We start from the raw sequence: 12,737 nt of genomic DNA, 5'->3' as shown, positions 1-12,737 counted from the left end.
GTAATTCATGACAAAAAAAAAAGTCACAAATATATGATAGAAAAAAAATATAGACTTATGTAATTCCTGCTTACCACCTCCTCTTCCAAAACTGGATGCGAAGTGGATTTGTCATTGGCTCGGACCTGGAAAATGGTCTCTCCGTTTTCCATTAGCAATTTTCCAGTCACACTGAGACAACAGAATCAGAGGCAGAATAATATGACAGTAACTAGGTAGTGCCTTTAAAAATATTCTTCTAAAGTGCTTTGAAAGCATACGTAACAGACGGCAAAGAGGTGGGGGAGGGAGAGATAGAGAGAGTGAGAGAGAAAGAAAGAGAGCAAGAGAGGGAGAGCGAGCGAGAGTAAGAGAGTGATGTAGCATGAAAGGAGACTTTGTGGCATTGTATTATTTGGCCAAGTGCAGCATGGTCTTGAAAAAGAAGATGGCTGTACATTCTGAGTTTGTTCAAGATGCTCCCTGGCTCATAAACGATTATTTGCAACCTATAATTGTGAGTCCATATCAAAAAATGCAAGCAATACTTCAACATGCACCAACAAGGTCAAGGAAAAATATTAGAAACTCCCAAGCGACTACCCACCTTTTTTCTTTAGCCTGACTGAGCAGAACTTCATTTGGTGGTGGAGGCGGCTTAACTGGGGGTTCAAAAGATTTCTGAGAGTCGGCATCCATTTCTCCTGAGGTTTCTGTATTTTTCATTCTTGTCTCAGACACTTCAGTCAAGTCAGCATTCTGCTCCTGTTCGACCTCAGTTAGGACAGTCTCGTGAGGTCTAGCCTCTGGATTTGCAGCCTCACTGGTGTCATCTACTGCCTGCGCCTGCTTCTTTTGAGACCCTAACTTTGGCATGTGTGTGGTCTCTAATGCTTCCAAGTCAGACTGTTCCTTTAAAACGAATAATGGTGCCTGTACTTCAGCTCCATCTGACATTTGGTCCTCACCTCTGTGGTGATGGTCATCCTTTGTCTCACAAACTGCCTCCCTTTGAGGTTTTCTGACACCACTTTCTTCATTTCCAAGGAATGTGTTACATATTTTCTTGTCTTCTTGTTTCAAATCATCTTTACCTGTTTCCCCTTCTTGATCTGCCAACTCTTCCTTTTTAATTGTTGTCGGGGAGTCTTTGTCATGGAGGAGCTGCAAAGTCACGTTCTGGAAATACATTAATACATAAAGTGAAAATTCACAGAAATAAATGAAATAGTGGGTACTAAGCTTCACAGCTGCAAATGCCAACTAAGAGAGATGGAGGACTAAGAATTATTTGTGTTTCTACACACAAACCGGATTCGGTTGAAGTTGGGAAATTGTGTAAAATGTAAATAAAACCAAAATACAGCAATTTGAAAATCCTTCTCAACCCATATTCAATTGAATACACTGCAAAGAGAACATATTTAATGTTCAAACTGATCAATTTAATTGTTTTTTGCCAAATAATAATTAACTTCGAATTTCATGGCTGGAACACTTCTAGTAGAAGTTGGGAAAGGTGGCAAAAAATACAGAGAAAGCTGAGAAAAGCTCATCAAACACCTATTTGGAACATCCCACATGTGATCAGGCTAATTGGGTACCATGATTGGGTATAAAAGGAGCCCCCCCAAACATGCTCAGTCATTCACAAGCAAGGATGGGGCAAGGTTCACCACTTAGTCCACAACTGCGTTAGAAAATAGTTGAACAGTTTAAGAACAACATTCCTCAAAGCAAAATTGCAAGTAATTTAGGGTTTTCAACATTTACGGTCCATAATACCATCAAAATGTTCAGAGAATCTGGTGAAATCACTGCATGTAACCGCCACGCCTGGAAACCAAGACTGAATCACCGTGACCTTCGATCCCTCAGACGGCACTGCCTTAAAATCCGACATGAGTGTGAAAAGAATATCACCAAATGGGCTCAGGAAAACTTCAGAAAACCACTGTCAGTAAATACAGTTCATCACTACATCAGTAAGTGTGAGTTAAAACTCTACCATGCAAAGCCAAAGCCGTTTATGAACAACAACGAGAAACGCCGCCAGGTTCTCTGCGCCTGAGCTCATGTAAAATGGACTGATGCACAATGAAAAAGTGTTTTTTGGTCTGATGAATCCACTTTTCAAATTGTTTTTGGAAACAATGGACGTTGTGTCCTCCGGACTGTTATAAATGCAAAGTTCAAAAGCCAACATCTGTGATGGTATGGGGGTGCATTAGTTCCCATGGCATAGGTGACTTACATTTCTGTGAAGGCAACATAAATGTTGAAAAGTACATACCGATTTTGGAGCAACATATGCTGCCGCCTTTTTCATGGACGTCGCTGCTTATTTCAGCAAGATAATGTGCCAAGCCACATTCCGCACGTGTTACAACAGCGTGGCTTCGAAGTAAAAGACTCCAGATTCTCCCCTGGCCCGCTTGCAGTCCAGACCTGTCTCCCATTGAAAATGTGTGGCACATTATGAAGCGTAAAATACGACAGGGAAGACCCCGGACTGTTGAACAACTGAAGCGGTTCATCAAGCAAGAATGGGAAAGAATTCCACATGAGAAGCTAAGAGAATGAGTCCCCTCTCTTCGAAAACGTTTATTGAGTGTTATTAAAAGGAAAGGTGATGTAACGAAGTGGTAAACATGCCCTTTCCCAACTTCTACTGCATGTGTTGCAGCCATGAAATTCTAAGTTAATTATTATTTGAAAAATAAAATAAAGTTTATGAGTTTGAGCCTTAAATATGTTGTCTTTGTAGTGTATTCAATTGAATATAGGTTGAAAAGGATTTTCAAATCATTGTATTTTGTTTTTATTTACATTTTAGACAATTTCCCAACTTCAACCGAATCCGGTTTATAGATTCCATAAAAGTAGGGCTCGGGAAAAAGTCAACAAGTTGTGTCAAACACAAAATAAGTTGGAAAAAAAACAAACCTGTATGACTCAGAATTTTACCAGAGTAATCGATGGGAAACTTGATAAGATAAGCAATTCTAAAACTGTTTGTTTGTGACAGCCCTACATGAAGATAAAGTCTGCATCCTCTTGATCCTCTTTTATATTAACTACAGCTGGGCATTTACCGTAATTTTCGGACTATAAGTCGCTCCGGAGTATAAGTCGCACCAGCCATAAAATGCCCCAAAAAGTGAAAAAAAAAAAAAACATATACAAGTCGCTCCGGAGTATAAGTCGCATTTTGGGGGTCAATTTATTCAACAAAATCCCACACCAAGAACAGTCATGAACGAGCAACAACAGGCTAAACGATAGCAATAGCAGGCTAAACGATAGGTATGCTAACGTTACAAACACAAACTAAGAGCTGAGAATGGGCCTCACGACACCTGTAGAGTTATTAAAGACAACTATTACGTAAATAACATGTTTATAAAACCATCTGTGTCACTCCAATTCATTAAATTCATCGATCGTTCGATACGATAGCAACAACAGGCTAAACGATAGGTATGCTAACGTGACAAACACAAACGAAGAGCTGAGAATGGGCCTGACGTAACATATAGAGTTATTAAAGAGAACTATTACATAAATAACACGTTTATAAAACCATCGGTGTCACTCCAATTCATTAAATCCCTCAATCGTTCTTTGTCAACAATGGGTGCGCTTGCACTTCAAAATATTCCACTGGCCCTTATAACGATATATAAATTATATTTCAAATAACTATTATATAAGCAATATTATCAAACCATCTGTGCACTTTAAATCGTTAAATCCATCGATCAAATTCCTCGTCCTTTGTCAACAAAGCCGCGCGTGCGTCCTGACGTCAGCCTCGTCGTTATTCCACAGATCTACTATATAACTATATTGTAGCGTGAACAAAGTACAAAGAAAGACGTGGGTTTGGTAAACGGCTCTTTATTTAACAAAACAAACTTCCAAGCGTGTAGCGGCGTGGACTTCCAGCCACCGATGTGGAAGAGAGCTCCATACAATACCGTCCGCGGACAACTACCCGGCCGAGCGCCGGCCGCCGACTTCGATCAACTGAAGTGAAAGAGAGCTCAGTAGAGTAGGACCGGGCGTCCGTAAAAGCCATAATAGTTTTTCAAACCTTCTATGTCACTCCAAATCCTTAATTGCTTCAATCTCTGCGTCCTCTGTGTCACTTAGAAACAAAGCCGCTAATGATGCCGGTACATTTGTCCTTTATGTAAACAACCGCCGCGCCGCGCCGTGCCACTTACATCACTTGAAATTCAAATTACAGTAATGCTTTGGTACATCACGGTTCTCCAAACTTTCTTTCTGCTGCTCGATTACTGTTTTCGGCTGCATATTTTACAACTTGAAGTTTGTTACCTGCAAAATATGAGTTTCTTTTTGGTGCCATTTTTCTTAAGACCTTCCCATTTAGAGCGCCCTCATCCAGTTTTGTCTGAAAATATTATTTTTTTCAGATGTAGTTTTTTGTTTTGTTTATTTGGTTGTTTCATCAAAGTCAAAGTCTGCTTTATTGTCGATTTCTTCATATGCCAAGACACACAAAGAGATCGAAATTACGTTCCCACTATCCCACGGTGACAAGACATAGTACACAATATGCATACAAGTAAACAACACAAAAAAAAACAAGAAGGCACAAACAATGAATAAATAAGAGTGATGAATAAATAATAAATAAACAAATAACAGAATAAATATAAGAGGCGCAAAAATGGAGGAAGTGTGCATACAGCAGACAGTGGACTTGGATATGGCGCTTTAAAATGTTAATAGCTTTATTTGATTTTTTCTCTATTTTTTATGTTTTGAATATGTTCAAGATAAAGATATAAACGCATGTGAAGTGATCAACTATACTAAAAATAACATGTGAAGTGGTCAACTATACTTGTAAGTAAGTCATGTGTTAATGATCAAGTAAAAATGTGTCAAAAAAACATATATAAGTTGCTCCTGAGTACAAGTCGCCCTCCCACCCAAACTATGAAAAAATAAAAAATGCGATTTATAGTCCGAAAATTACGGTACATGAAAAAGAACCCCCACTGCTTCAAGTACTACCGTATTTTCCGGACTGTGAGCTACTTTTTGCATAAGCTTGTAGTCCGGTGCGGCGTATCTATGAAGTTTTCGTGATTTTTGTGATGTCTAATACACTTATACACTCGTTAGTAAAAAGGTTGTGGACTGCTGTTGTGCAGGACTGCTTTGCTCGGCGGAGGGCTATGTGACTAGACAGATGATCACTGGGGAGAAGAGTGGTGTGTTGATCACATGTCCGCCCACCAGGCAAATAGTGATGCACAATTGACATGAACAAAAGACAGAACAAGATCAAGACGGACATTACTGGAGAAAGGAAGCTTTTATACACAAACCGTCATTATGGGGGACAAAAGAAATGCATTTAAAGCCGCTTTTAAGTTAAAGGCAGTCGATTTGTCTCGTAACAAAGGAAATAGAGCTGGTCATGTACTGTAGAAGTTTCTTCTGGCCACCAGAGGGCACTGGGCTATGGTTGATGACATCTTGTTGCGTCCCCCTTTTCAGTAATTTTTATCCGGGTCATGTCTTCTCCTGAGCTTTACGTGTAGCTCGTATCACATTGCCAACTTTACCCCTGTAAGTGGTCCTATTTTATTTATTATTCTTTGTGTGTTGCTAGTGTTCCCTGCACATTAAATTTATTATGGTGTTCGCTGAGATTTATACGTTTGTATGATTGCAGAGCTCCTTCATCTCTGTTAATGAACGTTATGCTAATAAAAGGTATGTGGCCCCAAAGAAGCATCTCTTTCCTGACCATCTTCTTTGTGTATATTATCTTACAAATGGTAATTAAACATAAAAAAACCTGCGTCTTATAATCCGGTGTGGTTTATATATGAACAAAACAAGATTTTACTCCAATTTTAACTGGTATTATATAATATTAATTAAACTATAAAACTAAATATAAAAAATACAACATATACATCGTCGTGTTTGCGTATGTTGGTGACTGGTGAAAGGAAAGACATGACAGGGCAATTCAGCTGCAGAGAGGCTGCTCATTTCGCTTAAATCAGCCACACAGGCTAATCCTTGTGGTATGTTGAAGTAGTCATAAGTAGAAACGACCATGTACATTTTGGTACCAATTGATTGCTGTTTTTGTACATTTTAAGCAATAGTCTGTACAATGATTTCTAATGGGGAAATTATGATCTCTGCCTTCTGACGTCATCAACCAAGACAAGGAGGGGGGGTGGCCCTATTCCTCATTAAAAGTGGGTGTTTTTAAAGACAATTGTTTTATTATTCTTCCAAAATGAATGGATAAAATAATTCATTTTAACTTCTTTCACTTTCCTGTTAAAAAAATACATAAACGGGGCTAGTGATGAACCATCCTTGGTTGACCCTGACTTAGAGAAAATATTGAGCCGCATCCACAACATTCTTATTGAAAGGAAGAACAACAATTTCATGTTCCTAAATTATAAGGGACTACTGAAAATCGCAGAGAATGATTTGAAGAAGGCCATAACAAATTCATGGCTGATGTGCTCGGCATGTACAGTTCATGTTTGGAGTATCTAGAGAAGTGGATGACACCTATGGAAGAGTTCTCACCATTTATGTGGATGGACATGAGTGAGCCTGCATCAAGTACCTTGGAAAGAAGGGAGTGCCAATTCATGATATTACCGTTTTGGCCCGAATATAAGACGATGTTTTTTGCATTGAAATAAGACTGTAAAAGTGGGGGTTGTCTTACATTCGGGGTCTAGACATTATAACCATTCACAACACTAGATGGTGCCAGATATATTTAAAGTGAAGTTATGTCACCGCGCCTTAAGTCTCGCGTGAGTTACCTCGGCTTATCGCGATTGTTGGAGCTTGTGCGCAGCGGTAAGTTAAAGGTTGCAGGTATCGACTGAGTATGCTGCTGTGATCGTGTGCGTCTTTCACACAAAGTGAGTATATACATTTCATTGTTACTACTGTAGGCGGCTCGGTGGCGCACTGGGTAGCACGTCCGCCTCACAGTTAGGAGGGTGCGGGTTCGATTCCACCTCCGGCCCTCCCTGTGTGGAGTTTGCATGTTCTCCCCGGGCCCGCGTGGGTTTTCTCCGGGCACTCTGGTTTCCTCCCACATTCCAAAAACATGCTTGGTAGGCCGGTTGAAGACTCCAAATTGTCCCTAGGTGTGAGTGTGAGTGCGATTGGTTGTCTGTCTCTGTGTGCCCTGTGATTGGCTGGCAACCAGTTCAGGGTGTCCCCCGCCTACTGCCCGATGACGGCTGGGATAGGCTCCAGCACGCCCGCGACCCCCGTGGGGACTAAGCGGTTCAGAGAATGGATGGATGGATGGATGGATGTTACTACTGTCCACTGTTGTGCCGTTTGTCTGATCGCGGTTTGCTTCGTGTGCGCACCGTTTGATTGACAGCTCCGGCGCGCTCCTTTAAGTTTGCCTTGCATCGTACAAGTAGCCGTTAAGCAGCGGCACGGCGACTAACGGTCGCCAGCAAATGTATTTTGTTGTCCGATGACTTATGTTTGGTGTGTTGCCGAGAGTATTTCATTTATGGTTATTTAGTATAGCGGAACCGTTACGCAGTTAGTTATGTATTGTGTGAGCGGAACCGTTACGCAGTTAGTTATGTATTGTGTGCCGTCCACGAGTGTTGTGTGATGTCAACAAATTTCACCACACCCAGATGTGTGTGTGACGATCATTGGGACTTTAACTTAACCATTTATTATGTATGTAGTGTATGAAACATCTGATTGTTTTATACATTGAATTATAAAACTACTACATGATCGAATTTCTGGCAGATCCTCTCATTTGATTTTGTTTTGTGTTTGTACGTATATGTGTGTAAGTGTGTGTGAGTGCTTGATATTAAGATGGGTAATCATAGATCATCATGCCTAGACATTACCTGTGGGGTCCCAGAGGGGTCAGTGTTGGGCCCAATATTATTTATTCTGTACATAAATGATATTTGTAAGGTGTCAACTATCTTTAAATGTATTATTTTTGCGGAGGACACCAACATCTTCTGTTCTGGAAATAACTTAAAAGATACTATTAGAGACCATTACAACTGAATTGTCCAAACTAAAATATGGTTTGACATTAATAAATTATCATTGAATGTAGACAAAACCAAACTGGTGGTATTTGGAAACCGTAAAATAGATACACAGGTTCAAGTAACAATAGATAGTCAATATTGAACAAGTTTAAGAGATCAAATTTTTAGGAGTAATATTAGACAATAAATTCTGTTGGAAACCGCATATGAGATGCATTACAACCAAAGTAGCAAGGAGTATTGCAGTACTGTGCAGTGCAAAACATATTCTGGAGCAGAGAATGTTGTATACACTATTGTTTTCTTGTTTTACCATATTTGACTTACTGTGTGGAGATATGGGGAAATGCATACATAAGCACTTTAAAACCATTAAATAAACTACAGAAAAAAGCTATGAGAATTGTACACAAGGTTGGATTTTGAGATCTTGCAAATAATTTGTTTTTAAAATCAAATGCTTTAAACCTAATGGACTTATTCAAATTTAGACTGGCACAGAAAATGTATCGAGCAAAGACTCAAAAACTCCCAGGGAACATTCAAAAATTATTTATTGAAAAAGATAAGGGATATAATTTGAGAGGAAAAGGTAACTTTGATAAGGGGTGTTAGGCTTGATAGATTAGTTTGATCTTATGATTGTTGGAATGTAACCTGTAATAATTAACCAAACTTGTCCTGTCTTAACAAAGTAGTAGAACAAAGTGCTAAGATCCTTTGAACTGATTGACCAGCTGCAGACGAAGCAATCTAAGTTGTTCTGTTTCCCCCAACATCATAAAAGACCCCCTGCTATGCTTTGACCAGCGGCCAGGGGTTCACCCCCATCCTGACCAATCTCACCCCCACCCTGCTTTCTCTCAATAAATACTCTCTTACAAGAATCTAGAGTCAGACCTCATTCGATCATCGCTGTATGCACAGCGACGAACGACTCTCCACTTGCAAGTGTTCAAAAGGGCATACTGTCTCCCGTGTGGTTCTTGCAAAATAAGTTAGAGTGAGCAACACTAACATTTTGGTGCCGTGACCCGGATCCCTCATACCCACTGCTGGTGGACGGAGGACGACGTACTGCATTGTCGACAAGCCGGCGTCCATTAGGAGGACCTGGAAAAGAAAGACCTGGGAAGAAAATTCTTCACTTGCCTTCGTCTGACAACAGTGGATTGACGGGATCCGGAAGTGCAATGAACCAGGGGACAAGTAAGTAAAAGCCCTAAAGTTGTGGTGAAACGCGTAAAAAGTAGAAGTGCACGAGATATAGTTTGGGTTCAGGTCCCAGTGGAAGAAACAGGCTAAGAAAAGAAGAGCTTCTTTTTCGTTCATCGAAGAAGTGCGTAGATTCTTCTTTGTCTGTTTTTCCAAGCTAAGGGATCGGGCTTGGGTTAGTGTCCCAGTGGAAGGAACGTGCTAAGAAAAACAGAGCTTCTTTTTTGTTAATCAAAGAAGAGCGTAGATTTTTCTTTATCCGTTTTTCCGGCCAAAGAACAGATTGGATTAGACTCCCAGTGGAAGAAATGGGCTAGAAAAAAAACTGAGCTTCTTTTTCTTAATTGAAGAAGGGCTTAGATTCATTTTTGTCCGTTTTTCCAAGCTGTTTGCATGAAAGTTATGTGGTTGAGTATGACTGGTAGGATAAATTGACAAAAAACCTGTTCTAGCATTGATTAACGGCAATAACACAGGCTAGTAATTTGTTGAAAGGTCAATTTAAACCTGCATTGAGGATCCTCAAAGGAAAAAAACTTGAAAAAAAAATTGAAAAAACTAAAACTACTAAAATTAAGATGGGAAATAAAAACGGTAAATCTCTAGCTCTTAAAGGAGATGAGAAGTACATGGCGAGTCGATTTCTCAATTGTATGCCATACATGCCAAAGTGGAAGAAAAAGTATGGAGTACAAGGAAAGTTGAAATGTGGAACGTAGTAGGAGAAATTTTGGAGGAGAGTGTGGCTATGAAGCCAAAGGAATTGAGAAAGGAAAGAAAAGAGAGTGCATTGTGCTAGAGTGTGGTTGAAAGCTTCCGCCATTCAATTAAGATTTGAAAAAGAATTCAGGTTGCACAGTGGCATCCCATTCAATGATGCAGCTGAGAATGCTTATCAGCAACATCTTAAAAATGCACTCCTCACTGGTTTCCCCCCTGAATCAGGCAACTGGGTGAGGAAACACTTGGTGGAAGCGGACACTGCTTGTGTTACAACAACCATGCAGTGGGCCAGAGACGCTGACAAAGTGATTGAGAAAGGCAAAAGTTCTGATGTATTTCATCTAGATGATGATGATAATGATCTAGATCAGGGGTGGGCAAACTTTTTGACTTGCGGGCCGAATTGGGTTCTAAATTTTGACCGGGGGGGCCGAACCAGGAGCAGATGGATGTAGTGTTTGTGTGAAGTAATATAAATGACATGTAAAGGTCATTGCATAAAAGGTTTTTACTTTTAGTAGATACTTAAGCATGGATATTAAAAATAACTTTTTGAAAACAAATGCATTTATTAACAGCATTAAAAAAATATTTCACCAAAAAACTACTATCAGTGATTCTTATTAAATACGACACTGTTATGATGAATAACATTTTCCATCACTTCAGCGGCTGCAGGTCAGATTTATGAAATATGTTTATCTAATGAGGCGAAATCACATCCAACGGCAAACATTCTGACCAAATACATCATCCTGAAGAATCAGTGAAAGAATACTACTAACCAGCTCAGTGGCCTAGTAGTAGAGTGTCCGCCCTGAGACTGGAAGGTTGTGGGTTCAAACCCCGGCCGGGTCATACCAAAGACTATAAAAATGGGACCCATTGCCTCCCTGCTTGGCACTCAGCATTAAGGGTTGGAATTGGGGGGTTAGATCACCAAATGATTCCCGAGCGCGGCACCGCTGCTGCTCACTGCTCCCCTCTCCCCCAGGGGATGGATCAAAATCACATGGGGATGGGTTAAATGCAGAGGACAAATTTCACCACACCCAGATGTGTGTGTGACGATGATCATTGGGACTTTGGGGGGACTTTAATACATCTAAATAAAGTAATAAAGAAATCAATAGTATTGTTGGTTTCGCTTTTTTGCTAGTGCATCATAGTCTGGAGTAAAATTTGTTGTAATAATTCTTAGGATAGAGCCGAGGTGTCGGTCAGTTAACCTAGATCTGTGACGGGCTTTGTTGACGTTCATGTGGCTGAACGTCTTCTCATACAGTAGCTCGAGCCAAATTGTCCACTCTTTTTTAACATTCGGCACTCAGTGTCCACCTTTCTTTTCTTCGGGCCACTCATTTTAATGGAAGGATTCCAGGGGAAAGTTTGTGGGTGGCATTAGCGTAAAACTATCTAAAAGCTTAGCACGCGAATTACGAGAATACTGACGTCACAGCCTACGCTCGAAATTCGGCACTGATAGATGAAATACAGCGCGGAGTGCGCCGCGTCCGTACTCCTGAGTACGCACACACACTTGCGAGTGTGCACCGTGCTTTCTGACACGGCTCCCGGGAGTAAATGCGCGGGCGGGCGCTTCCCCATCTACTGGGGAAACATAGTAATTGCAGGGAAAATGACCCCCAAAAAATTAATAATACAATCTATTCCGGTTTGGCGGGCCGGATTAAACGGCCCCGTGGGCCAGATGTGGCCCGCGGGCCGTAGTTTGCCTATGTCTGATCGAGATAAAGATACAACGGTCTTCTTCCAAAGTTCCCAAAGGGGCAGAGGAAGAGTTAGAGGCCAACAAGGTCGCAAGCCACCATTTAAATCAAAACACCCATCAGATTCAGACAACTGTGGGAAACATGGACACTGGTCAAGAGAGTGTAGTCATAAAAAACAAAACCCATCACCCCCTTTGACCTCTCATCCTCCTACAGATAAAGAAATAATAGATATCCATTCAGCATGAGACATTCTGAGTGCATTAAAAGAAAAAAAAAAACAAATTTAAAAACACGTTACTTTTGGTTTAGATTCATTGTCAAATTATAGAATGACAAATGACCAGGGATCAAATTGTGTGCACACTAAAGTTACAATTTGCAAATCAAGTGGTAAATAAATACAACTTGCTTCTAAAAGGTAAATAAAGAATTTGGATGTGCTGTCCTCACGTGTGTGTGCGGGAACCAGCTCATGATCGACTGCAGGAAATGGCCTGCCTGTGACGAATCATTGGTGCCGGGACCTACCTTTATTGCGCAAGAGCTGTGCATGTGTGTGTATGTGTTAAAATGATGAAATTGGCTAAACCTTTAGGGCAAAGAAATTTGCTAGACTGTGGTCTATCCAATTTGCACCGCAAAACAAACAATTTTGAAAATAAAAAACGAGAGGAAAAGAGAGATATCTGTTTGCGGGCAGATACTGATCCACACAAGTGCATATTAGTGTCGAGCCCTCATGAGAAATTCGAAAAAAAAAAAAAAAAACAACAGAACATGCTTTCAGGAATTGGAAGAAGCAAAATTGTGAATTTGAGACATAGCAATGCTACATTTAATAGGAATAATTGATTGGTTGTGTTATAAGTTATGAATGTTGTGTGGAGAGCTTGGATAAATTGAGAACAATGTGATGGAAAGACTCCTTTTTGGAGACTGTGTGTCAGATGCAAATGAGCAAGGTTGAATGATTGCCTGAATGAAAGGAAAATACAGGTTGAAT

The 12,737-nt window shown here is 40.4% G+C and overlaps 1 protein-coding gene across 12 annotated transcripts in view; it reads right to left on the bottom strand.

The window, feature by feature from the left end:
* fkbp15b (FKBP prolyl isomerase family member 15b) overlaps positions 1 to 12,737 on the bottom strand; it is a 115,832-nt gene that overhangs the window by 21,215 nt on the left and 81,880 nt on the right. For 8 of the 12 annotated variants that reach the window (XR_011086582.1, XR_007490670.2, XR_007490671.2 and 5 more), the window contains 2 exons: positions 587 to 1,158; positions 78 to 171 (listed from right to left, as the gene is read on the bottom strand). Coding sequence is in view for 1 of the 12 variants with exons in the window: in XM_049764198.2 (XP_049620155.1) it covers positions 75 to 171; positions 587 to 1,158 (669 nt within the window). In the remaining 11 variants the exon portion in view is untranslated. Of the gene's footprint in view, positions 1 to 74; positions 172 to 586; positions 1,159 to 12,737 lie in introns of all 12 variants that reach the window. The other 4 variants (XR_007490677.2, XR_011086583.1, XR_011086581.1 and 1 more) reach the window with 2 other exon arrangements.

The sequence above is a fragment of the Syngnathus scovelli genome, chromosome 3 (genome assembly GCF_024217435.2).
Source record: "Syngnathus scovelli strain Florida chromosome 3, RoL_Ssco_1.2, whole genome shotgun sequence".
NCBI lineage: Eukaryota > Metazoa > Chordata > Actinopteri > Syngnathiformes > Syngnathidae > Syngnathus > Syngnathus scovelli.
Note: the sequence above shows the minus strand (reverse complement) of the source record. Positions and strands in the feature narration are given on the sequence as shown.